The sequence below is a fragment of the Enhydra lutris genome, unplaced genomic scaffold, assembly GCF_002288905.1.
Source record: "Enhydra lutris kenyoni isolate GAN:26980312 unplaced genomic scaffold, ASM228890v2 scaffoldscaffold23, whole genome shotgun sequence".
Taxonomy (NCBI): Eukaryota; Metazoa; Chordata; class Mammalia; order Carnivora; family Mustelidae; genus Enhydra; species Enhydra lutris.
In genome coordinates, this window is record NW_019154107.1 from 26,856,727 (window position 1) to 26,884,292 (window position 27,566).

The 27,566-nt window shown below is 47.1% G+C and overlaps 2 protein-coding genes and 1 pseudogene across 2 annotated transcripts in view; 1 reads left to right on the top strand and 2 right to left on the bottom strand.

Moving 5' to 3' along the window:
• LOC111150585 (carbohydrate sulfotransferase 7) lies at window positions 1-26,869 on the top strand. The gene is made up of 2 exons (XM_022508089.1): window positions 1-1,559; window positions 26,445-26,869. The coding sequence occupies exon 1, from the start codon at window positions 60-62 to the stop codon at window positions 1,521-1,523; it is 1,464 nt and encodes a 487-aa protein (XP_022363797.1). The 5' UTR covers window positions 1-59; the 3' UTR covers window positions 1,524-1,559; window positions 26,445-26,869.
• Window positions 1-27,566, bottom strand: part of LOC111150571 (zinc finger protein 674-like) — an 886,492-nt gene that overhangs the window by 93,844 nt on the left and 765,082 nt on the right. The window lies entirely within an intron of this gene.
• Window positions 23,277-23,739, bottom strand: LOC111150597 (annotated as a pseudogene).

Here is a 27,566-nt window from a genome sequence, read left to right on the forward strand (position 1 = left end):
CTAGGAAGGGGAGAGGACGGGCGCCCCACCCGCTCGGAGGGTGGGGGGCTCGGTGAACCATGAAGGGCCGGCGGCGGCGGCGCCGGGAGTACTGCAAGTTCGCGCTGCTGTTGGTGCTGTACACGCTGGTGCTGCTGCTCATCCCCTCCGTGCCGGACGGCGGCCGCGACGGTGACAAGGGCGCTGGGCGCTGCCCAGGCGTGCAGCGCAGCCTGGGAGTCTGGAGCTTGGAGGCGGCAGCGGCGGGCGAGCGCGAGCAGGGCGGGGAGGCGCGGCCGGCTGAGGAGGGCGGCGACGCGGGCCGGTCCCCCGGGGTCCCGGGCAACCTCAGCGGCGCCGTCGGGGAGGCGGTGTCGCGCGAGAAGCAACACATCTACGTGCATGCCACCTGGCGCACCGGCTCGTCGTTCCTGGGCGAGCTCTTTAACCAGCACCCGGACGTTTTCTACTTGTATGAGCCCATGTGGCATCTGTGGCAGGCGCTGTATCCGGGAGACGCCGAAAGCCTGCAGGGCGCGCTGCGCGACATGCTGCGCTCGCTCTTCCGCTGCGACTTCTCGGTGCTGCGACTGTACGCGCCACCGGGGGACCCGGCCGCGCGCGCCCCGGGCGCGGCCAATCTCACCACGGCCGCCCTCTTTCGCTGGCGGACCAACAAGGTCATCTGCTCGCCGCCGCTGTGCCCCAGCGCCCCCCGTGCCCGCGCTGAGGTCGGCCTCGTCGAGGATGCCGCCTGCGAGCGCAGCTGCCCGCCCGTGGCTCTGCGCGCCCTGGAGGCCGAGTGCCGCAAGTACCCGGTGGTGGTCATCAAGGACGTGCGCCTCCTCGACCTGGGCGTGCTGGTGCCTCTGCTGCGTGACCCCGGCCTCAATCTGAAGGTGGTGCAACTTTTCCGCGACCCGCGGGCCGTGCACAACTCGCGCCTCAAGTCCAGGCAGGGGCTGCTGCGCGAGAGCATCCAGGTGTTGCGTACCCGCCAGCGGGGCGACCGCTTCCACCGCGTGCTACTGGCGCACGGCGTGGGCTCTCGGCCCGGGGGCCAGTCCCGCGCCCTGCCCGCCGCGCCGCGCGCGGACTTCTTCCTGACCGGCGCGCTCGAGGTGATCTGCGAAGCCTGGCTGCGCGACCTGCTGTTCGCGCGCGGCGCGCCCGCCTGGCTGCGGCGCCGCTACCTGAGGCTGCGCTATGAGGACCTGGTGCGGCAACCGCGCACCCAGCTGCGCCGCCTGCTGCGCTTCTCGGGGCTGCGCGCGCTCGCCGCCCTCGACGCCTTTGCGCTCAACATGACGCGGGGCGCGGCCTACGGCGCCGACCGACCTTTCCACCTGTCGGCGAGGGACGCCCGCGAGGCCGTGCACGCCTGGCGCGAGCGCCTGAGCCGAGAGCAGGTTCGCCAGGTGGAGGCGGCCTGCGCTCCAGCCATGCGCCTGCTGGCCTACCCTCGCAGTGGAGAGGAGGGCGACCTGGAGCCGCCCGTGGACGAGGAGGGGCCGCCTGACACCGAGGCCGACGGCGCCACATAGGCTGCTCCCTCACACGCGCCCGCAGGACGGATCCGGGTAAGGTGGTCCCGGGCGGGTTAGGGGCAGGGGAGGGTCTTTGGGGGAGCTCAGACCAGCCTGCAGGGGAAAGGGGCGGTGGTGGGGCGGGGGGGGGTGGATGCTGTAGTCCCTGAATAAATCTGAGCCGGTGGGAAAGCACGGCTGGTAGAATTTGGAAGAGACTCTTCGGGGTCTTCAGCTTAGCCACCTGCCCCCTCAGAGGAGGGCCCTGAGACGAGAGGGGTTACGTTTGGCTGAGGCAGAACCCAGGTCTCCGCACTCTCGGCCCCCGCTATGAAGTAGGAGTTAAGGTTGGTCACCTGTTGAGGTTGGGGCGAGGAGAGGGCGAGAGAAGAGGGCTGGAGGAGGGAAGAGGCCTGGGGTGAGTAAAGAAGGTTTGCAACCGTCATAATGGAACTTGAGACTGGAAATTGACATGAAAACTATCTGATTTCGGGGACTGTTTGAGGTTGATTGATTTTATCTTGGCACCAATATGTTCCTTCGGGGAAACATTGCAGCAGTGTTTGCAGGCACGGAGTAAACCCCAAGCGGGGTTTGGTGCAAAGTTATCGACTCTGATCCTCCCTACCCCAACTCTCTTTCATACTTACTCTCTACCTCTGTCTCGGTAAAGCGCAGCTCCGGGCCTTGCTTTCTAAGTTAGCAAGTGTTAGGTGTAGACAAGGCCTTACTCTCAACAGTTTTTGCACATGTGTGTGTCTCATGCTGTGGTATAGCCGCCTAGAATGGACTTTGCTTTCCTGGCTGGTGGAGCATCTCCCTGCCCACCCCCTCCACGGCTGGCGTTGGCAGGATATTTGACCATACCCCATTCACATCAGGTCACCAAAGCTGCCTAGTCAGCTTCCTCTAGTGCCGACAAGACCTGCGGGCTGGGCTTTCTGCACCCAGCCCTGTCCCTCTGAGAGAGGGAATCTTAGAGTGCCAGTAGCAGCTTTGGCTTTAGAAATACACACCCCCAGGTCCCAGTTTTTTGTGTTCTTTCTCTAAAGATGCTAAGATGAGGCGTAAATGACCTTGGCATGTGTTCAGTGTCTGGGTCCATGTCTGGCCTGTACATTGTTGGGCCGAGGAAAGAGTTTTGTTCTGCACCATGCTGACCTTAGGAGTCTAGTTAGCGGGATGGGAACGCGTTTCCCCAAACTCTGTGTGACTTGGAAGGGGACAGGCCTCTGCCCTGTGCAGTCCGGAGGAGGAGGAAAAAAAGCCGGGCGGGTGGGCGGAAGTGACTTAAGTTTCCATTCATTATTTTATAGTGTAATTCAGTATTCCCCTGAGATGAAGCTCTGAGGAGGAAGTTGAAGATGTTAATGAGGATGGATTTGGTGGTTGTTTCATAGCCCAGGGTTGCCTGTGCTTACGGAAACTGACTGACTTTTCTCCCAGTAATCAAGGGGTTTTCTCCGTCAGTTTCTGTAATTGGTAGGAAGTCTGTGTTCTTTCCTGATTTCCAGAGCAAAGGAAGGTAAGGCACAGGGTGACTTGTCGCATCTTAACAAAAACATCCTTTCATCTGTTAATCCTGTTTTTGCAGATGTAAGTAACATAATGGCCCTTCCCCTTCCCTCCCAGGCCTAGGGAAAGCCTCTCCAGAACTAATTCTGCAGCATTTTATGGCTTTAAGAACTGACTGGTTGATCATTGTTTTCATTTTTTACTAGCATCGACTGAGTTCAGACAGGGCCGAGGTAAGAAAGAGAATAGAGAGGAGGGTAGAGGGTACAATCTGCATCCTTCCTCCAGGAAGTTAGAATCTGGGTGGGGGACGTTGGTGCTGCCTTCCCCTCCCGAAGGCCAGGGAGGCTTCCTTTGTAGGGCTGCAGGGACATCTGGGAGCAAGCTCTAGGCTCCTCCATACTTTGGTGACTGAGCCCTTCTTCCCACACTTCTGCTAGAATTATTGGGCTCTTACCACATCGCCACCAACCAGTGGATTCGTTATAATGTGTGTATTCCTGATTCCTAGAAAGATAACCTTCCTGATCCACCGAGAAGTTGCCAGAAAATCTGCCCCACTCTCCTCTGGGGAAGGGGATGGACCCCCCTCCCCCCCCCACCATGCCGTGCATCAAGCTAGGCTTTGTACAGGTGTCATTATTTTGACTGATTTATCAGTTTTACAGATGAGGAATCTGGGACTCAGAGCTCTAAGTCAGGTAATCGGCCCAAAGTCACACCTGGCCTGGCGAGCGTGAGGGGAAACGGCATGGGTGTTAGAGCCCCAAGCTCAGCATCACTCCTTACCTGGCCCCCTTAGAGTCCCCTGGCAGCACCTGTGGCACCTGGGCCAGGCTAAGAGGCTAGGCTGGGGTGGGAAACACACTTAGCTTTTTTTTTTTTAAGATTTTATTTATTTATTTGACAGAGAGACAGCTAGAGAGAGAGAGCACAAGCAGGGTGAGTGGGAGAGGGAGAAACAGGCTTTCCGAGGAGCAGGGAGCCCGACGTGGAGCTCCATCCCAGGACCCTGGGATCACGACCTGAGACGAAAGCAGCCGCTTAAGGACTAAGCCACCCAGACGCCCCACACTTAGCTTTATTATGAATAAGTTCAAGTTGCTGAACGACTCCTATAAAATACCCCTTAGCTGCCGACAGCACCTGCGCAGGAAAGCCGGCAACTCTACAGCCGCCCTCCCCCTGGCTGGCCTCCCGCGGGACATCATCCACACGCGCGTAACTGAGCCAACCGAGAGCTGGACGCTTGGTGAATCACAGATACACCAGGTGGAGTTGTTGCACAAAGGAAACTTTGCATCAAATAAGATCACGGGAAATAACCTGCAAAGCCGTGACTCCCCAAGCAAGGGTGAACGGTGAATGGGTTCCTTTTATTTAGGGTTAGGATGAACATTGGGATCCCCTGTTCGGCCCCCCCCCCCCCCCCCCCGCATAAGGCCGCGCATGCACTTTAAAGGCAATCTGCCGGTACGTCATCTGCTCTGTAAAGGAGGCTTGCGGTCCTCCTTGGACGGAGATTTTAGGGTCACAACGAGGTAAAGGTAGCTGTCGATCATTCTAGAGGTCACTCCGTGGTCTATCGCCACATCGGTGAGTGGGGCTCGGGGGTTATGCTCAAAGCAGTCTGGGCTGGCTGGAGGTCACGTCCGGGTGGTCGCTTTAGTTCGAGGGCGTTTTTTGGTTTCCATTTGCCTTAAGAGAAGCTGGGAAGCAGAGCTTAAGGAAAAACCTGGGACAAAGGGTCAGTGAGTACAAGCAGGTGGCAGTAAAGGTCAGGCGTGGGGGTCTAGGTGGTGACAGCCCCTAGCCCAGCAGTGAAGGGGGCTACCGGTGAATTAACCTGAGCAACTTCTGGTCCATACCAGATGGCCAGGATATGGCAGGGAGGCAGGGAGTCAGGGCACCATTTCTCAGGGCTGGGTGGGGACCGCAGCACCCAAAACCAAGGACTTGGGCCCTTTCCTGTCTTTTCCACCTTCTTGCCTTTCACTCACCAGCGTCTTCTCTGGCTGTCACAAGATGGTGGCCTCAGCAGCAAGCGTCACTTCCACACACAACTATGCAGGGTTGTTAACATGAAGGGAGGAAGGAAGCTGGTTAGTGAGTGAGGAAGGGGTAGAGGAGTTTTCCCTCCTGTGTCTTTCCTTCAATCTGGTGATAAAACCTTCCCAAAACACTCACCCCGCGTCCCAGCCAAGGTCCTTTTATGATTCCGCACTGGCTAGCACTTGTTCACCTGCTCGGGCATTGGGGTGGTCTAAAAGCTCCTGCGCTGATTGTGCCTGGACAGCTAAAGTCAAGAACTGTGGACTGGACCCTGGGTCCTGGCCCATCGCCCCGGGCCAGGCTGTTTCCCCTGGAACAATATCCAGATGGGGGGCTGGGGGGCCGCGGATGAGCAGCGGAGTGTCTACCATAGCAATTTATGTAAAGGAACTTGGAGCTGTGAGGCTCCAGGCAGCTGGAGGGTGTAAATATGAAAAGAGAAAAACTGTCTTCAGTTATTCACGGCTCCATTTATCACCCTCTCACATGCCTTCAAATGCTTTGTTGTTCTAGCTTCTTACTAGTAATCCATCAGTGTGCCCACTATCCGCTACTGTTCCAAACAGACAGATGCACTGTCCTGTCCTTTTCAGCATGTCTCCCCTTGACCTCTGCCCTGCGGAGGCCCCAAGATTTCATTCCGGTAGGCATTTAAGACACCTTGGTCTTTGTTCTAGACAAGATAGATGGACACTTTGAACACATTCAGGAAAGGAGGTTAAGTGCACTGTAGACTAGTAACCCAATGATCAGAAAGCTTGCTTTCTAAGGAAACCATCCAAACAGAAAAAGACAGGACCAGCTACCACCATATCCCCACCAAAGCATTTTCAGAGTCATTTCATCTTCATCAGTATACTATGCCCCAAAGGGCTTAGGCATAAATATCACTCAAAGGAGAACCTCTTGCCTAAACACAGAACAGGCATTTGTCAGATATTGTCTCCACATAGAATTTCTCATTCAACAAAATCCACTTAAACTCGAAGTCAGGGGCACCTGGGCGGCTCAGTCAGTTAAGCAACTGCCTTCAGCTCATGATCTCACGGTCCTGGAATTGAGTTGCGCATCGGGCTCCCTGCTCAGTGGGGAGTCTGCTTCTCCCTCTCCTTCTGCCCCTCTTCATGCTCACGCGCTCTTGGGCACATGCGCTCTTGCGCACGTGCGCTCTCCCTCTCTCAAATCTTTAAAAAAACAAACTCACTCCTGATCTAAGTCAAGGCAGGAGCTGTATTCAAGTCAGAGGGCTGGAAATTAGGATGGGGTGTGTGTATGGGCGGGGTACACATGGATGGATATCTGGGTAGCTGACCTGCACAGTAAGATGGAACAGTCTTTCTTAAAACACACCCACATCCAAATCCTTATTTTCTCCTTGCGGGGTTAGTGCTGCCTTTGATTGAGACATAATTGGAGCTCCCCTATGGGGCTGCCTTCCCAGGCAGGACCCCCTCAGTTACTGGTGGATTTGGTGTTTGGAGAAAAATCCAGACTCCTCCAGTCTGGTGCAGGAGGCAGGGGAGGAGGCTGGTCCTACCAAAGTGAGGTGTGGCCACGGGGTAGTTCCAGAGTCATTGCTTAGTGTGTATGAAATCAGCTTTTATGTTAGGGTACGGGAACACAGGTTTGAGGGCCTGGCTCTCCTGGTTACTTCTGATTGACCTGGGGTGAGCCCCTAAACCTTTTTGGCTTTAGTGTTCTTGGCGGTAAGAATGGAGGTTAAGAGGATCTCCAGGGTTCCTCAGAGCTAAGGGGAGGTGACGTTTATTGCATGCCTGTCTTGGGCACGGTGTTCCTCACTTCATGTGTGTTGTTAGTCCTCGGGGGCACTTTACGAGGTACGTGGCATCCCCATCTGTGGACAGCGAAACAAGCCCAGAGAGGTTGGATAATTGACAAGGATAACACAGCAGATTGAAATCAGGTGCTATGTTGAGACTAACACCCCCAAGTTTTTTTCGAAATCCTATAAGCACATGGTGAAAAAGAGTTCAACAGTGCTATCATAGAAAGATATAAAATACCACCCATGAGTCTTACTTTCTAGAAGCAACCACATGTATTTCCTAGAAGAAATACATTTCTTGTGGTATTTGTCTAGAAAACGTTTTCTGCAAGTTCAAACGTATTTTGCGCTTTTGGGGGTAGTTAAGTCTTTTCAATTTTAATTCCTTAAATGTTTTCCATTGAGATAGAACTGACTTAGAATGTCATATTAGTTTCAGGTGCACGGTGTGGTGATTCTGTATTTGTGTATATTGTGAAAGGATCACAGCCTAGTTAACCATGTTTTACCTTGGGATGAGAACTTTTAAGATCTGTTCTCTTACCAACCTTGAAATATGCCTTCTAGTGTTATTAACTACAGTCGCTGTGCTGTACACGACATCTCCATGAATCATTCAGTTTCGACCCGGATGTGTGTGCCTTTCAATTCCCTTCACCCCTTTCGCCCACCACCTGCCATCTGGCTCTGGCAACTACCAATCAGCCTGTTCCCTCTCTGAGTTTGTTTTCAGATTCCACATATAAGGAAGGTCCTACAGTATTTGTCTTTCTCTGACTTGTTTTGTAAACGTATTATCCTCAAAGTCCATCCAGACTCTCACAAGTGACAAGTTTCCTTCTGGTTTATGGCTGCGTGATATGCCACTGTATAGAGACAAGACACGTTGTCTTTGTGCATTCACACGTTGATGGGTGCTTAGGTGGCTGCTCGGGCCGGGCTCCTGTGAATGACGCTGCAGTGAACATGGGGGAGCAGATATCTTTCTGAGTTAGTGTTTATCTTTCCTCTGCATAAGTACCCAGCAGTGGAATTCCCAGATCACAGGGCAGCTCTATTTTTCTTTCTTTCTTTTTTTTTTTGAGGAACCGCCACACCTTTTTCCATTAAGTGGCCACACCAACGTCCATTCCCACCATTTGTGGGCAGTTAGCGGTGCCTGGCTGAAACGGGTTTCTGCTCAAGTTCAGAAACCTGACAGCAATGGTGAGATTTTCCAGAACGTGACTTTGAAGAAGACAGTGAAGAGAATTCACAAATTCCAGACTCTCAATCACTATTCGGTTTTTAAAAATATTTTATTTATTTATTTGCCTGAGAGAGAGAGCGCTGTGTGCACAAGCAGGGAGAACAGCCAAAGGAGTGGGAGAAGCAGGCTCCCCGACCCGACCAACGCAGGGCTGAATCCCAGGACCCTGGGATCATGACCTGAGCCGAAGGCAGATGCTTAGCCGACTGAGCCATCCAGGCGTTCCTAAATCTCTATTTTGGACAGGTACCTGAAGTCGATCAGGCGCTGGAGAAAACACATCTGGGGAACTTGTTCGCTGCTTTCCGCCCACCCTCCCAGCTCCTGGCCAGCAGCCGAGGGCCTGAGCAGCACCCGTGTTTGAAGAGTCTGTGGGTGGACTGCATTTAATAACTAATAAGGGCATGTTTTTCTTTCTGTAAACTATGTAGCTGGATTTTTAGGAACTTTTTCCAGTATCTCTGTGCCTGTTAAAGAGGGGAGGGGAGGGGAGGTTGCTTTTCATTCTAAAACTTTAATTTTCAAAAAAAAATGTGGACTTTTTCTAGACTAAAATTGTATATGCTCTTTGGTAATTTGAAAGCCTGAGAATACTGGCTGCTGTTTGTTGCCATCGTCTTCTCACAAAATTGTTTTCCATTTTTCTATGGAATGTTCCAGCAGCTAGGAGCGTCTAAAGTGCTGCTGAGTTCATGCATTTATCCTTTAGACGATCTGTAATGTTTTTGGAAAGATGTATGGGCTTGAGCAAGGAGCTTAATGCCGGCTCACTGTAATAAATCTGTACCTATTCATATTAAACATAATGATGAATTATTTAGCTTTTGCTTAGGGGCTTTTCTGATGGTCTTTTATGAATCATCTTTTCTAAGGCATCGTTCCCTGGCCTTTTTTGTACCAGTGTTGCAGAAAATCGTGGACTTGATTCCTCTGCTTCCACTAAATCCAGCTGTGACAAAATCTTATTTGTGAGGTATGATCTAAAGGTTACAGAAATAGAGGTGCCTGGGTGGTTCAGTCAGTTAAGCGTCCGACTCTTGATTTTGGCTCAGGTCATGATCTCTGGGTCATGAGATCAAGCCCAGCATTGGGCTCCGTGCTTAGCGAGGACTCTGCCTGAGATTCTCTTCCTCTTCCTTCTGCCGTTCCCCGTCCCCCAAAAATATAAATTAAATAAAATGTACTTAGGTGTTTTTTTTTTACATAGAGGTTACGGAAATAAAATAACAAAGCCTAGTTAAACATCATAGGAGTGTATTATAACATATTCAGCTAGTTCCTAGTCCCAACAGTTCTTTGCTACATTTGCTGTAGTGTGTGCACACATGTAAGTATATCTCTAAGAAAAACATCTACAGTAGGGTGACCTTGTGTAGCAAAGGGTGTATACAGTTTGCATTTGGAGAGGTAAAGTTCTTCAAACTTGCACCAGTGTTCACTCCCACCAGCTGTTTCTGGGAGTGTCTGTGTCCCAGATTTTCACCAACATGGATTTTGCCGAATGTTTTCATTCTGGCTAGTGTGGTGGGTGGAAAAACGCTTCCTGCCTGAACCCTGGCTTTCTCTGACCCCACAGTGCATCTCAGATGGTGAAGGAGTGCCTGCCCCTTGGGTTGTGGTGACCTGGATGCCCAGACGAAATCTCCTTCTTAGCCCTCCTGCAGCCCCCATATATTTGGCAGGCGGCATTTCTGGGATCCTTTGGAAGGACCGGAAATGCTTTGAAATAAAACTGACCACCTTTTGGGGTGCCTGGGTGGCACAGTGGGTTAAGCCTCTGCCTTCGGCTCAGGTTCTGATCTCAGGGTCCTGGGATCGAGCCCCCCCCCCCATCGGGCTCTCTGCTCAGTGGGGAGTCTGCTCGCCCCCCAACTTTCTGCCTACTTGTGATCTCTGTCAAATAAACAAAAAAATCTTTAAAAAAACCTGATCACCTTTTTTTAAAAACTGTGCGCAATACTTGACAGAGTGGGATGGGGAGAAGCCAGCTCCCCCTGCCCAGCAGGGAACCAGATGCTGAGGGGCTTGATCCCAGGGCCCTGGGGTCATGACCTGAGCCGAAGGCAGCCGCTTAACCGACTGAGCCACCCAGACACCCCGGATTTGGCTGATTTCTAAATAAGATTTAACCCTTGCTATGTTTTCTCCGTGCTCCTGAGAGCCCTGTTTGTAGTCTGGGTTGTGGGGGGAGGGGAGAAGTGCCCATTTGCAGTTGTCCAGACAGGATTCAGAGGGTTTTCAAAGAGGTTTTTTTAGTCTGGGCAGAGATTCTCTTCCCATGAATACAAATGTAATATAAATAGTCCGAGCAATGCTTTTAAAAAACATTTATAAGCAGCTGGCTTAAAATTCCTCAGTCCGCTTTTTCTCAGGCTGCCCTCCGCGTGAACAGCCCAGAGAAGAATAGAAAGTAAAAAAGCCAACCTGGTCTCATTTTTCTGGCCCCACTGTTCCAGCTGAACAAGGTGACTTAGAAATGAACCTCTCTCTGTGAGGTCTCCTGGCTCCTCAGTCTCTTAGTGGAGCTGAAGGAATTTTCTATTGAAAGAAGCATTTCTGCCTAGGTGCGGTATAGAATAAGAACAGTAAGGACTAAAAACTAGCCCTGGCCCCAGTTCAAGAACACTGGGAAGTGGAGAACCATTTGGAAGCTGAACAGGAAGCAGTTTCAATTGGAGAAAAGTCGCAGAGCTCAGTGATGTCTCCGTGAGAACTGGAACCCTTCAGATTTGCTCCCCGCCCCCCTCCCTAGCCTGCAGGCACCTTGCCAGCAACCCGGTGTGACCTCTGCAGCTGGCCTCGTTCACATTAAAGACCCGTCGGATGCCGAGGAGAGAGGAGAGCATCGGCTGACAGTGGCTATTTCTCAGGGGTTGAGAGGCGATAAGCACAACCACCATGTTTGCCTTCAAGGATGAATGACCGTGTTCAGAGGGAACAGACTCCCCTCCCCTGAAATCAACGTGAGAGGCAAGGAGCTTTGCCACGAAACGGCATTCTGGAAACAGTCACTGAGGCAGACGGGGTTGAGGGGGGCAGTTTGTGTGTGGAATGGAAGCGCTTTCTGTTAAGCCCTTAAAGCAGGTGTTAAAAGGAGCCCCAGAAGGCACAGGGCAGTCCCTGGGCCCGGCCAGCAAGAGGCCTCAAATCTGGTCTGACACGCCAGTGTCTCAAGGGCCAGCTTGGAGAGATGAACATTGTGCGATGGGTGTCCTTGGATCATGGTAACCAGCAGGCGGGAAGCAGAGAAACCAGCCTGAACCGAAAGTCGGAAGTAGAACCGGACAGTCACTTGGGAGGTATGGGGAGCTGGTAGGGGTTTGAGACCGTGAGTTCTTTTGTAAAGCTGACAAACTGAGGGACGTTAGGAGCAGCCCCCAGCATGAACTTGGGAGGCTAACTGAAGCAGTTCTTCTAGAGCATAGAGATCAGGGGAGCAGTAGGGAAAAAGACCCCAGAGCTTTTGGGGTCACTCCCCAGCCCCATGACTGAGACCAGGCTTTACAAGAAAGGACTCGTCAGTGCTTCAGAGAAATTATGGGAACAGTAAGCCAAAAAGACTAAAACCAAGATAATTTTTTAAAAATAGGACTTCCAGGACTCTAAACTCTAGGAAAGAGAGGGCTGCTGGAGGGGAGGGGGATGGGGTAACAGGGGGATGGGCATTAAGGAGCACACAGGTTGGAGTGAGCACCGGGTGTGATTCACAACTGATCATTTAGTGAACACTACACCCGAAAACTAATGATGTACTATCAGTTGGCTAATTGAATTTAAATTAAAAAAAAAAAAAGCAAACAAAAATAGGACTTCCTTTCACACAGCCTAGAGCTGGCATCTGTTGAATATACGGACTGTAGGAGCAATAAAGTAGAAGGTGTTTCTTGCTCTAGAAAAGGGTATCACCAACACGGAGGTAATAAAGGAAAATAGGCATTTTTTTCAGGTTCTGCAAACAGTTCTTGCCCTCCTGTGCGCTCTGCCCCCTCCCCCCACTTTCCCCAGCTAGGGATGGCAAAGGGGACTGTTTTGCAAAGAGGACATGGTTGGCTGAAAATAAACCCACACGAACACACCCTGCCAAAGAACAACAGAATTCCCAGCATTGCTGAGCGCCTTTTAAATTCATTTTATTTTTTATTTCTCAACAAAGGGAAAATGAAATAGTTCTGAGCTCAGGAAAAATTCGCGTCCTGCTCCTAAATATGGCAGTCTCTGGCAGTCCTGCGGGCCCGGGGGAGGGCTGGTTTACCTGCTCCCACATCCTGTGCCAACATGAACCTGCTCTCTGCTGTTAAGCCCTTTGCTTTTATTTTTTTTTTAAACTTTTTAAAAGATTTTATTTATTTGACAGAGATCACAAGTAGGCAGAGAGGCAGGCAGAGAGAGAGAGGGAAGTAGGCTCCCCGCTGAGCAGAGAGCCCGATGCGGGGCTCGATCCCAGGACCCCGTGATCATGACCTGAGTGGAAGGCAGAGGCTTAACCTACTGAACCACCCAGGTACCCCAAGGCCTTTGCTTTTAAAGATTTATTTATTTATTTGGGAGAGAGAGAATGAGCAAATGAACCAGGGGCTGGGAGGGGTGTGGCACGGGCAGAGGGAGAGAGAGGGAATCTGGAGCAGACTTCCCAGCTGAATGCAGAGGCAGACCCCCGTGACACCCCCACCCCCACCTTCATCCACTCCATTAACCAATAGCCCCTGTGGAGGCCAGAGGGCTGCCTGAATGACGGACGCCAGCTCCCGTCACTTCCCAGCCCTCGAGCCCCCACTAACCCGGGCTGCCCCCCACTTGGTAGATGACAAACACGTGCAGGTGGGCGATCAAATGCTTATTCTAAGCTACTGACTCAGTTCCTTTATTTGAGTCCGGAACGACTTTACTCACAAAAGCAATTATGTATGCCAATTAAAATTATACCTCTGAGCAGCTCAATGAAGGCAAAAAACAAAAGCCGACTAAGCAGACTCAGCTGTTTCCAGGTTTCATAAATACTGGTTTGGAGCGCATTCATTTTGTTCTCCAGTGAGCTCAGAAACTTGGGATGTTTTTCTCTGGGTGTGTGTGGTGGGGGAGCATGATCAAACTAGAAGCATGTTATTATTTTATCCTGTCACTGGTGAGGAAATGTAGTGGCCGTTTAGTTCTGCCCTGGCTGACTCTGGGGCTTGACCAGTGAATGCCTCGCATGGCTTGAGGTTTTCCTTGGAATTCTGGAGCTGAGAATGGAGTCTTCTGCTCACTGAGCAGCAAGGGGCTGGGGGGCAGCTCATCTCCACCTGTGCTCCCAGCAAGGCGGCTTCTCCCTTAGTTTCTCCCTCTGCTCCCCAGGCAAGAAAGTTTTGTCTGTCTGTCTGGGTTATGGTTTTGTTTTGTTTGACTCCGTTTTAACCTGAAGTGAGAGTTGTTTAGTATTAAGTATGACTTAGTGCAAATGTACTGGCAACAGCCCCCTCTCCCTGCCACTTTATTTTTCACACTGGAAGTCTGGAAATACTTTATACCATTTAGGCTATTTAAGTACATTTCTAGGCAATTTGGGGGGTGCGGTTGCCTGAGCAAACTAAATGTTTCCTATTACATTTCGCCTGAGAGTCACCGTGAGGGAATGCTTGCACTTTGACATTTCTGGGTTTTCAAGTATTTTCACGTTATCCCCAAGCAACTCCCTTAAAAAACAACAACAACAACAACAAAACAAAACACCCCCAACAACTTAATGGCCCTATTGTCGTAAACATTGTCAGTCATTTCCGTTTTCCTTAGCCCTACATATTACTGATTTGAGGTGAAAACAGGAAGGTTAAGAAAGCTTGGTGGTCGGCGGTGACAGATGATCTTGGGCAGTAACCTCATCCCGAGAGGCCCGGCCGGGGTGGGATGTTGGCAGAAGCCCCCGCGAGGACCCGTGGCCCCCGAAAAGGAGACTAACGCCCGTTCGCGACCCATTTGTCCTGGAGTGGGTCCAGGAGGAAGGCTGTCACAATGGGCTGGAAAGTCATTCGCCTGTGATAACGGCCCGGCTGAATGCCCGGAAATCTGAGCCCAGGCACCAGGGCCCGGCACCGACTCGGAGCATCTGTGAAGCAGCTTGTGGTCGTCCCCCCAGGGTGCCTCACCTGGCACAAGTGTGTGGGCGGGGACGGGGGGCTGGGGGGTGGGGGGGGGGACACCTGCGGAGGCGAAGATGCCCAGAAACACGTGGAAGAAGGGCGGCTGAAAATCTACAAGTGCAGTTGGAGGAGGGAAGTGAGACGTTCGCGCAAAGCTCGCAGATATCCTTGGGGGGGCGGGCAGGGGGGCGCGGGTACCTGCCTCCCCGCGGGGTGAGGAGCGCCGCCCAGAGCGGCGGGGCTGCACGATCCTCTGGTTGACTCTTCTCAAACTTGAACGCCAGCAGGAAGTCTGTTCTTCCTCCCTCCCCCTTCCCGGCCTCGAAGGTCGACAAAACTGTGATTAAAATGCTAAGAGCGTCTTCCGTCTTCCTGAGTTGCTCCTCTGCAGCGCCGGGAGCCCCGCCGAGCCAACTGCCCGCCGGACGCGGTGGGGCTCCGCTGCTCCCCTCGATGGCCGCGGGACCCGTGGGGCAGCCCGCCGCAAGCACGGCCCGGCTGGTCATTTATAAGACCAGGGCAACTGCAGCAAAGGCGGTCAAACACACCCAGGTCTTTGGAGTATGACTTTGAATCTTTAAGCACATGATCTTTCTTTTCTTTCTTTCTTTCTTTCTTTTTTTTTTTTTTAAGTGCAAGCGAATTTGTGAATTGAGTGGTAAGGAAAGATTTCACACCTCGGTGCAACATATTTTGAGAACAACCCTTTTCGAGTGCTTCACACAACGGTGATATACTGGAATCTCTAGAATTCTGTAAATTAATTGCACTAAGACAGTTTTACTGTCTGTTTTCTGTTATCATACAGGATAGGTCTTTTAAAATATTTTTATTTACTTAGCACAAGCAGGGGGAGGGACAGAGGGAGAGGGTGAAGCAGGCGATGCTTGGCTTGATCCCAGGACCTTGAGATCATGACCTGAGCCGAAGGCAACCATTTAACCCAGAGTCACCCAGGCACCCCTAATCTTGAGATTCTTGGAGTCTCAGTAGTGTGAAGGGTAAGCCTCCTTCCGTGTCTTGGCTGTTAATGATGCTGCCGTGAACATGGAGATGCGTATGTCTTTCTGAGTTAGTATTTTCATTTTCTCTGGCTAAATACCCAGAAATGGAACTGTTGGATCATAGGGTTGTTTTTTTAACTTTCTGAGGAACCTCCATACTGTCTCCACAGTGGCTGTACCCACTTGCATTCCCACCCACAGTGCACAAGTCTTCCCCTTTCTCTACATCCTCGCCAACACTTACTATTTCTTGACTTTCAGATACGCGCCAATCTGACCAGTGTGTGGTAGTATCTTCATTGTGGCTTTGTTGCATTTTCCTGGTGGTTGGTGATGTTGAACATCTTTTTTTTTTTTTTTAAAGATTCATTTGTTTATTAGAGAGAGAGAGTTTGCAGGGGAGGGGCAAACAGGGAGGGAAAGTCTTAATCCAACTCTGCGCTGAGTGCAGAACCAGACTCGGGGCTTGATCTCAGGACCTAAGAAACCATGACCTGAGCGGAAACCGAGAGTCGCAGGCTTAACGGACTGCACCACCCAGGCGTCCTTGGAGCATCTTTTCACGTGTCTGCTGGCCATCTTTATGTCTTCTTGGACAAATAGCACTTTTCACAAAACTAGAACAAATAGTCCTGATATCTGTACAGAACTTGAAGAGACCCTGCCGGAACAGTGAGAGCAATCTTGAAGAAGAGTGTACTGCAAAGGGATAGTCATCAAAGCGGTGTGGCTCTGGCACAGAAGCAGACACGCAGATCGACAGAACAGGACAGAGAGCCCACGAGAGGTCTTGAAATACTTTCATCTTCAGAATATCCAGAAGGGTCTAAACTCATTTCAGGTGCTGGAGGCTGCAGTAAACATTTTTATTTTCCCCAGATTCTAGGTAAATGGGAATCCTTTGAACTAAGAAGTTCAGTAGCTTCAAACTGAATTCTTCATTGTCAAACATCCAACAGCTGAAAAAAGGGGGAAGGCAATGCTAGGTACTTGGTCACTGTAGCTTGCTGATAAACCAAGGGTTTGGTTTTTAAATTAGCACATAAAGTTGAATACTTTGTAGCTTCAAATGAATAGGGCCCCAAAGTATTATGAAGAATGAGATCTGGAGTGAATTAAAACCTTAGTCTTTTATCTAGAAACCGGGGCTTAAGAATTCGGGAGAAAAGCACATTAAGAATTCATGGAGGGTGCCTGGGTGGCTCAGTGAGTTAGGCCTCTGCCTTCGGCTCAGGTCATGATCTCAGGGTCCTGGGATCAAGGCCCACATCGGGCTCTCTGCTCAGCGGGGAGCCTGCTTCCCCCTCTCTCTCTGCCTCCTCTCTGCCTTCTTGTGATCTCTGTCTGTTAAATAAATAAATAAAATCTTTAAAAAAAAAAGAATTCATGGATATGTTTATGTTTTCAACACAACCCAATGGGCACCTGGGTGGCTTAGGCGGTTAAGCGTCCAACTCTTGATTTCCGGCTCAGGTCATGATCTCAGGGTCGTGAGATTGAGCCCTGCCTCCAGCTTCATGCTCAGCTGGGAGTGTTTAAATTCTCTCTCTCTCTCCTTCTCCCACCCCCCACTTTGTGCACGTACTCTCTCTCTCTTTCAAAAACAAGCAAAACATTGGGGTGCCTGGATGGCTCAGTGGGTTAAAGCCTCTGCCTTCGGCTCAGGTCATGATCCCGGGGTCCTGGGATCGAGCCCCACATCGGGCTCCCTTTTTAGCGGGGAGCCTGCTTCCCTTCCTCTCTCTCTGCCTGCCTCTCTGCCTACTTGTGCTCTTTGTCTGTCAAATAAATAAATAAAATCTTTAAAAAAAGGCAAAACAAAACAAAAAAACAAAACAACAACAAAGACCCACAACCCAAAATAATGGGAAAATGTTAGGAAATTAACTGAGAGGGTTTTTTTTAGGTTCTGCTTGGAGGCCTTAGGCTACATGGAGGTAGACGTCAGAACTGGAAGGTGTCTGAGCATCCCTGCCCGGGTTCAGTGACGTTCAGGAACTGTAGGAGGATAGGAACCCATTTGCAGCGCAGAGAAGGAAGGGGCCTCGTCAGATTGCTATGGGCACAAAGTGCACTGCCAGCTCAGACTGGCCGGACTCTGGCACAGTTCTTCACGAACCCCAGAGAGGCAGTCACAGAGCTCTCAGAGCTCTTCTCTTCCCACACTATCTGGCCAGTGATTTGATATATTTGATCTTAGCCAAAACGCCGAGAAGCGATGGCCAGTGATTTGATTAAAAAAAAAAAAAAAAAAGAATCTGAACGTGAGTGGAAAGCAGCTTTCAGGGAGATAAAATGAATTTTTAAAAAAGATTTTTAGTTAAAGGATTTAAAGAGTGCTTTGGGGTCCAGGGGTCGGGCCGGTGGTACCTCCATAAACGGGACATTGGTTGGGACATGGGCTCTGACCAGGCAACATTTTGCACTTGGCAAGTGAGTCATTGACAGAAAATTGTCCTGAGTTACTGCCACGTTGTTGCTGGGTCTTTAAAACAACCCAAACAGAGAACTGAACACATTGCACAAAGAAACAGGGGCAGAGGAACTTTTTTTTTTTAATTAATAATTACGGACCCCTAGGAAGCTGCAAAACCAGTACAGGGAGGTCCGCTGTATCCTTCACCCAGCTTTACCCAGAGTTCACATCTTTTGCGTAGGTCACTATCAGTACCAGGAAGTTGACGTTGGTCCGATCTACAGACCTCAGTTTTAGACAGTTTTTACATGCACTCATTTTGTGTGTGTGTGTGTGTGTGTGTGTGTGTGTGTGTGTGTGTGTGCGCCCACAGACCTGTGTAATCTGGTCACGTATAGATATGTGTGAACACTACTGCAGTCAACATACAGAAGTGTTCCATCAGCATAAAGAAAATCTTCTGGGCCACCCCTTTATAATCATAGACCCCCCCACCCCATCCCACCTTTCTCTGGCAAACATTAATCTCTTCACCATCTCTATAATTGTGTTACTTCAAGATTGTTAGATAAGTGGAACCATGCACTGTGTGACCTTTTCAGATCGTCTGTTCTCAGCAGAATTCTCTGGAGGGTCACCGTTGTCCCATGTATCAGTAGTTCATTCCTTTTCGTTGCTGAGTAGTACTCCATGGTGTGGATGTACCACAGTTTGTGTAACCATTAACCCACCGAAGGACATTTGCATTGCTTCCAGTTTTTAACTATTACAAATAAAGCTGCTATGAATATTGGTGCATACATTTTTGTGTGGACATAACATTTCCTCTCCCTGGATGAATGCCCAGGAGTACAATTGCTAGATCATATGGTAAACACATGTTTAGTTTTTACAATGAACTACCCAACTGTTTTTGAGAGTGGCTGTACCATTTGACATTCCCACCAGCAGCGTATGAGAGATCAGATTTCTGTGCAGCCTCACCAGCATTTGGTGTTGTTGCTGTGTTGTATTTTAGCCATTCTATTAGGTATATAGTGATATGTCCTTGTAGTTTCCATTTGCATTTTCCCAACACCTAGTGATACTGAACATCTTTTGGTGTGCCTATTTGCCATCCCTGTCTCCTTTTGGTGAAATGTTGGTTCAGGTGTTTTGCCTGTTTCCTAATTGGATTGTTTATTTTTTCTCTTGAATTTTGAGAGTTATTTATATATTCTAGATAAAAGCCCTTTGGTAGATATGTGGTTGCAAATATTTTCTCCCAGCCTGTGTCTTGTCATGTGTTTTCATCTTCTTAACAAGATCTTTTGCAAATCAAAAGTTCGTAAATTTTGATGAGGTCCAACTTTGCAATTTTTTCTTTTGTGGATTGTGCATTTTCTGCTGTGTCTAAGAACTCTTTGCCTAGCCCCAGGGTCCTGAGGATTATCTCCTATGTTTTCTGATAAACATTTTGTATTTTTTATCCTTCCTTATAAATTTTAGGATAAATTTATCTCTATCTACATTTAATTCTATGATTCATTTTGGGTTAGTTTTTGTTTAAAGTGTGAGGTTTACGGAAAAGGGTTAGTTTTTTGCCTGTGGATGTCTAACTGCTCCTGCACCATTTGCTGAAAAGACTATCATTCCTCCAGTAGATTGCTTTTTCCTTTTTTTTTGGGGGGGGGGGTCAAAAATCAGTTTGCCATAAACATATGTAGGTCTATTTCTGGGCTTTTACTGCTCCATTGACCTATCAGTCTGTCCTTCCACCAATACCACACTGTTCTGATTAATACAGTTATATGTATCTTAACACTGAATAGAATGATTATTCCAACTTTATTCTTTTCCAGAAAGGCTTTAGCTGTTCTACTTTCTTTGCCTTACCGCATAAATTTTAGAATAAGCTTGTCTAGGGGTGCCTGGGTGGCTCAGTGGGTTAAGTCTCTGCCTTTGGCTCAGGTCATGATCTCAGGGTCCTGGGATCGAGCCCCGCATCGGGCTCTCTGCTAAGCGGGGAGCCTGCTTCCTTCTCTCTCTCTGCCTGCCTCTCTGCCTACTTGTGATCTCTGTCTGTCAAATAAATAAACAAAATCTTTATAAAAAAAGAATAAGATAGTCTATATCTACAAAAAGCATTGATGGAATTTGACAGGAATTTTCTAAAATCTCTATACAGATCAATTTGGGGGGAAATTGACATCTTTTCCTGTTGAGTCCTCTGATAACATGAACATGGTCATGTGTCTCTACTGATTCAGATCTTGTCTGATTTCTTTTACCGGTGTTTTCTAGTTTTTAGCATACAAGTCCTTTACTTGTTTTGTTAGATTTATATCTAAGTTTTTCATTTGTTTCGAGTGATTGTATATAGTATGAGTTTTTAAATTCGGTTTTAAAATGTTCATTTCTGGTGTATATAAATCAAATATTTAATATTGATCTTGCATCCTACAGACTTGCTGAATTCACTTGTTGGTTGTGTGTGTGTGTGTGTGTGTGTTCCCTGGGATTTTCTATGTATATAATCCTATCACCTGCAAATAGGGACAGTTTTATATCTTCCTTTCTAGTCACTATGGCTTTTATTTCCTTTTCTTGCCTTATTTCATTGGCTAGGACTTCTAGTATTCTGTTGAATAAGAGTGGCAAGTGCGGAGGTCTTTGCCTTGTTCCTGATCTTAGGGGGGAAGGCATTAAGTCTTTCACCATAAAGAATGAGGTTAGATGTAGTTTTATATAGAATTTTTTTAAAAAATCAAGTTAAGGCAGTTTCCTTCTATTCCTGGTTTCCTGAACATCATGAAGAGATGTTAAATGCCTTTAATGGATAGTAGTGCCTTTTCTGCATCAATTAATGTGATTGTCTGATTTTTCTTCCTTAGTTTGTTAACATGGTGGATTACATGATTGATTATTGAAACTGAACCAGCATCCTGGAATAAACCCCACTCTGTCATGATATATAAATTTTTTCACATCTTGTTGGATTTGATTTACTAATACTTCATTGAGGATTTTACATCTAAGTTCATGAGAGATACTGTTTTCTTTTTTGGGTATTTGTCTAGTTTTGGTATCAGGTAATACGGGCCTCATAATTTTGTGGAAGAGGTTGTGTGAAATTAGTGTTAATTCTACTTTAAATATTTGGTAGGATTCTCCATTGAAAGTATATAGGCCTGGAGATTTCTTCTTTGGGAGTCCTTTAATGATTAATTCAATTTTTAAGGTCTGTATAACTTCAAATTATCTACTTCATATTGGATGAATTTTGGTAGTTTGTGCTTTCTGAGGAATTGGTCCATTTCATCTTAGTTGTCAAATTTATGTATGTAGAATTTTTCTTAATTTTTTTATCCTTTTAATGTCTGTGAGTTCTATAGTGGGATCTCCTATTTCATTGATGATATTAGTAATCTGTGTCTTGTCTTTTTTTGTTTTTAAACTTGGTAGAGATTTATCCAATTCTTAATCTTTTCAAAGAATCAGTTTTTTGTTTCAGTGATTTTTCTCTATTGTTTTTCTGTTTTCAGTTTTACTGACTTCTGCTCTTATTTCCCTCTCCTTGATTTGTGTTTATTTTTATCTTCCCCTAGTTTCTGGAGGTGGGTGTTTAGGTTATTGATTTGAGACCTTACATCATTTGTAGTGTAAGCATCTAATACTATAAATTTCCCTATCAACACTGCTTTGGCTGTGTCTCATAAATTTTGATATGTTGCATATTCATTTTAATTCAATGTATTGTTTAATATTCCATGGATTATTTAGAATTCTGTGTGTTCTTTAATTTCCAAGGATCTAGAGAATTTCCTCTTTTTAGATATAGATTCTTAGTTTGATTCCATCATTAGCAAACATATTCTCTCTCTGTTATTATTTCATTATTCAAAATCTGTTGAGATTTCATGAAATTTTGTTTCATGAAAAACAGGATATGGCCTATGTTGTGAATGTTTCATGCATGCTTAAAAAAATGTGTTTTGGGGCGCCTGGGTGGCTCAGTCATTAAGCGTCTGCCTTTAGCTCAGGTCATGATCCCAGGGTCCTGGGATTGAGCCCCATGATGTGCTCCCTGCTCAGTGGAGAGCCTGCTTCTCCCTCTCCCTCTGCTGCTCCCCCTGCTTATGTGCTTGCACATGCTCTCTCTCTCTCTCACTGTCTCTCTGTGTCAAATAAATAAATAAATAAATCTTTAAAAAAAATCTGTCTTCAGCTCAGATCATGATCTCAGGGTCCTGGGATTGAGCCCCATGTCAGGCTCATGCTCAGTGGGGGGCCTGCTTCTCCCTCTGCCCCTCCCACCACTCTGCTTTCTCTGTGTGTCTCTCAAATAAATAAAAATTTTTTTTTAAAGAACATGTTTCTATTTTTATTAGGTGGAGTGTTGTATAAATGTCAGTTGAGTCTTGTTTGGTTGATGGCATTATTTAGTTCCTTATATCGTTGTTGATTTTCTGTCTAGTCATTCTATCAATTGTTGAAGTTTCCAAGTATAAACGTGGACAGGTCTGCTTCTCCTTTCTGTTCCTTCAGGTTTGCTTCAGGAAACTGGAAGTTCTGTTGTTTGCTGCATATGTAGACCTTTAGATTGCTATGGCTTGTTGGTGGGTTGAACCTTTCACTATTATGTACTGTCTTTTGTTGTTACTGGAAATTTTCTTTTCTCCAAAGTCTATTTTATCTGACAAAACTCTTTATTATTATTATTATTATTATTATTATTATTATTATTTTAGAGAAAGAGCATGGGGGGTGGGAAGGGGCAGAGTGAGAGGGAGCTCAAGAATCTTAGGTAGGTTTCACGCCCAGCATGGAGCCTGATGCAGGGCTTGATCTCATGGCTCTGAGATCATGACCTGAGCCAAAATCAGGAGTTGGATACTCAACTGACTGAGCCCCCAGGCATCCCTTTTTATCTGATGTTTTTTTATTGCAATATATATTCACATACATAGAGTTCACCCTTTAAAGTGTTTGATTCAGTGGCTTTTAGTACATTCAGAAAGTTGTACATTGATCACCACTAATTCCTATTTTTTTGATTAATATTTTATTTTTAAGGGAAACCATATATATATGGTTTCCCTTAAAAAACTATATATATAGGGGCACCTGGGTAGCTCAGTGGGTTAAAGTCTCTGCCTTCGGCTCAGGTCATGATCCCAGAGTCCTGGGATCAAGCCCCGCATAGGGCTCTCTGCTCAGCAGGGAGCCTGCTTCCTCCTCTCTCTCTCTGCCTGCCTCCCTGCCTACTTGTGGTCTCTGTCTGTCAAATAAATAAATAAAATCTTTAAAAACAAAAACCAAAAAACTATATATATAGATATATATATCTATATATATATCTATATATATAGTTTCCCTTAAAAATAAAAAAAATATAGTTTACATATATATTGTTTAAATATATATATATAGTTTATATATATTATATAATGTTCAGCTAGCTAACATATAGCACATCATTAGTTTTTTATGTAGTGTTCCATTCATTAGTTGCATGTAACACCCAGTGCTCATCATAACACGGTGCCCTCCTTCTGCTTATTATCTTAAAATTGGAAAAACCAAAATGCAGTTTTCGTTCCATAAATATACTTTGGTCTTTATGAAGTTTTGTTGCAGAAAGTGAAGCCTGTGATTTTAGAACGATGATAGCAATTTATCAACCAAGTAATCAGTTTTTACATAGTCTCAATAATTGTAGCAATTCCTTCGAACTGCCTGTAGAAATTCTGAAATTGTCATTTCAAAGGACTTGTTCTTTATTTACTTGGCCTGAATGATCTGCCACTGTTAGCATCACTGCAACATAAGGACACTTAGTGATCTACAACTGTCTGAGCTTACAGCCATACCCAGTTTCAACTGCAAACCTGTAAGCTGGTTGTTGACCTCAGACTTAGCATATGTCCATAGCTCATTAGACCCGTTCATGGCAAGTGTCCAGGACTCACACCACCTACTCCTCTTTCAGTTCACGTTTCTATGGTGTATCCTTTTTATCCTTTTACTTTCAACCCACCTATATCGTATTTGAAATGAATTTCTTGTAGACAGCATGTTGTTGGGTCATGTTTTAAAGCCATTCTGCTGGCCTCTTTTTTGTATATTTGTGAATTTAGACCATTTATATTTAATGTAATTATTGATATTATAGGGCTTAAATTTGCCATTTTTAACACCTGATTTCTTTTTTCCCTCTGTTTATTGTTCCCATTTCCCTGTTTGTGTTTTCCCGTGAGTTACGTGAATACGTTTAAGAACTTCATTTATCTGCAGTGTTTTGAAGTATTTTTCTTTGTATGCTTGTTTTAGTGCTTTCTTTATATCATCCATATGCAACTAATCACAATCTACTGGTCTCAACATTTAACTACCTCAAGTGGAAGTATACAAACTTTATGTCCATTTAGGTTCCTTTATGCTGTCCCTTTTGTAATTCTCTCTCTCTCTCTCTCTCTCTCTATATATATATATATATAACTGCATCATACAGTGTTATAATTTTTGCTTCAACTATCAAAATAATTCTTTTAAACTCAAGAGAATAGTCTGTTAAATTTAGTCCCATTTTCTGCTGTTCTTTCTTCATTTGTGATGCTTCTTTTCCTTCTTTTATCATTTTCTTTCTGTTGGAGGAACTTCCTGTAGTGGTTCTTCTACAGCAGTTCTGTTGGAACACATTCTCTTAGTTTTCCTTCATCTGAGATTGTCTTTATTTCACCTTCATTCCTGAAGGATATTCTCATGGGATACAGAACTCTGCACTGACAGTCATTTTCTTTCAGCCCTTACACACTATTGTACCACTTCCTCTGGCCTCCATGTTTTCAGATATGAAATCCACTGACATTCGAATCATTGCTTCTGTGAGTAATGCATCAGTTCTCTCTAGTTGCCCTCAAGATTTTTTTGTCTTCCCTGAACTTGGATTATGCTGTATCTTGGTGTAGCTTTCTTTGTGTTTTGGGGTTCACTCAACTCCTTGAATCTGTAGGTTTACACCTTTTGCCAAATTTGGGCAATTTTCAGCCCTATTTCTTCAAGTACTTTTTTCACTTCAATCTCTTTTCCTCCTCTTTCTGGAACTCTGATGAAATGAGTAGGTCAGTTATTGTCATACCACAGGTCCCTGAGGCTCTGTTCATCCTTTTTCGCCCTATTTTCTCTCTGCTGTTCATATTAGATAATTTCTACAGCTCTCTTTTCAGATTTACTAATTCTTTACTCTGTCATCTCTATTCTGCTACTGAACCCATCCAGTGAGGTTGTAAAATTTTGGTTATTGTACTTCACAGTTCTAAAAATTCATTTGGTGCTTTCTTTATATATTTCTTTGCCAAGACTTTATTTTTTTATTTGTTTCAAGTGTGTTCCTAATGGCTAACTGAAGCGTACTGATGAGAGAGGATAATTTCAGAATGTGTGTTGTTTCAGTGTTGGCATCTATCACTCATCTTTTCTCATTCAAGCTGAAATTTCCCTGGTTCTTGGTTTGACAAGTGATTTTTTAATGGTGTCCCAAATATTTGGGATACATTTGAATCTCTGAATTTTATTTAGATCTTCTGGTTTAGCAGGCCTCCCCCGACACTGCTGGTGGAGGAAGGGGTGAGCCTCCTGGTTACTGGTGGGTGGGGGTGGGACTCTAGAAGTCCTCGCCTCCCACTAGGCCTCTGCTGACAGGAAGGGGGGATTTTGTGTGTCTGGTGCTCAGTTTCCGCTTCTAGGCTGACCCTTTCCCTGTCCTCTAGCTAGCGATAACAGGCTTTTCTTGGGGCTTTTTGGTCTGGGACCATGTGCATTTCTGGCCTGCTGGTGTCTTCGGTGTCTATTCCAGCGTATGGGGGAAGCAGAAAGAAAATGGAGGGAACGCACTGCTCTGTGTCCCTCATTGCCCGAGGTCTGCAGTCAGTCGGCCTTCTTTTCCCCACCCTTTAGAGTCTTATCTTTGCCATCTGTATCATGTTAGGGGATTTTAGTTACTCTTTGTGGAAGGAATAAGGAGAAAGGCATTTGCTCTGTTTTATCTGGAACCAGAGTTAGCCCTTCTGGAAACTGGTTTTTATTAAACTAAATTATACTGAAATCTGACAATGGCCGGACTTGCCGCTTATATGCAGCTTCCGCTTTACAGAAGAGCTGTCATTCGTATGATTTACTTGGCACGTGTGAACCAGTACACAAGTGAAGGAGGGCTGGTTACGCAGTCAGTGCCTGAAGGTACAGCTTCGATCCCAGCTCTTCCCCACCCCCACTCCTCCCCAACTCTGCCCAGCAGGTCTCAGAACGTTCTGTTCACCTCACCGGGTGCCCCCTTCCACCCCCTGGCAGTCATTGCAGAGAGCACAGTCATACTGGCAGAGTTGCCCCCCCTTTCTCCCCATCTTCATCCTCACCAAACCCCTCTTGGGTCACATTTTCTCCCAGCCTGTCCCCAGAGCAGAAATGATAGTTCCTGATTTGGGCTGGATTTCTAGCCCTGGAAGATGTGGCTTAGAGAAGATTATAGGCTTCATGGGGCGCCTGGGTGGCTCAGTTGGTTAAGCGTCTGCCTTTGGCTCAGGTCATGATCCCAGGTCCTGGGATCGAGTCCTACGTTGGGCTCCTTGCTCAGTGGGAAGCCTGTTTCTCCCACTCCTGCTCCCCCTGCTTGTGTTCCCTCTCTCGCTGTGTCTCTGTCAAAACCTTTAAAAATTTTTAAAAAATGAAGAGGCCTTTTTATCAGCAGAGCTCAACAGGCTTTCTGTTTGGAGCTTTCTGAGTTCTGAGGTTCAAAGTGTCCTTTGTTCCTTCCCTTCTAGGTCAGTCAGCACAAACCGGGGCACTCAGCGTGTCACCCCAGCCCTGGAGGAGCTGCACAGGGGAGGCAGCCTTGCACGTTCCAGAGATGGGGGGACTCAGCCCGTGACCAACTGCCATGTGGCTGGCAGAGCAGGACTGTCGCAAGCTGTTCCGTGACGACTGACACACTGGTGGAAAGGAAGTTTCCAGTAAGGAAATGACAGTACAGTGTGGGTAATGATGGCCATCCAGTAGGAAGAGCTCTCGTTCCCAGCCGAAACCTGCCTGCCTCTGCTGGAGGTGTTCTCAGAACAGAAGAGACACGATCGGGTACCATTTCCCATCAGCAGCGGGTGTCTGGACAAGACGTCAATGTGAATAAAGGCCCAGTGCAGCCCTGTGTATCTTGATTAAATTACTTGATAGTAAATAAAAGGTCTGAGTGCTGTTGGTTTAAATCTGACTTGTTCAGTTGTGTTTCAAAGAGCTCCCCCTACACTTGCCCCTAAACCAATTTCATAAGAAGTACTTTCTCTCCCGGGGCCCGTGGGTGGCTCAGTGCATTAAGCCTCTGCCATCGGCTCAGTTCATGATCTCAGCATCCTGGGATGGAGCCCCGCATCGGGCTCTCTGCTCAGCGGGGAGCCTGCTTCCCCGCGCCCCACCCCCCGCCCCACGCCAGCCTCTCTGCCTACTTGTTATCTCTCTCTCTGTCAAATAAATAAATAAAACTTTTTAAAAAAAGAACTTTCTCTCCCTGTGGTGGGAGAACTCTCATGAGCTGAGAGATTTTCTCTTGCTAGTTTTTCTGTCTGGTGGTTTCGTAATTCTACTACGAAATGACTCCGGAGTCAATGTTAACGACAAGACTTGTTTTGTTTTGCTAGGATGTGGATTTTTTTTTTTTAAGATTTTTATGTATTTATTTGACAGAGAGAGAGATCACAAGTAGACGGAGAGGCAGGCAGAGAGAAAGAGAGAGAGAGGGAAGCAGGGTCCCTGCTGAGCAGAGAGCCCGATGCGGGACTCGATCCCAGGATCCTGAGATCATGACCTGAGCTGAAGGCAGCGGCTTAACCCACTGAGCCACCCAGGCGCCCGGATGCGGATTTTTTGATGAAGTTCAGTTGTGTGTTTCCCGG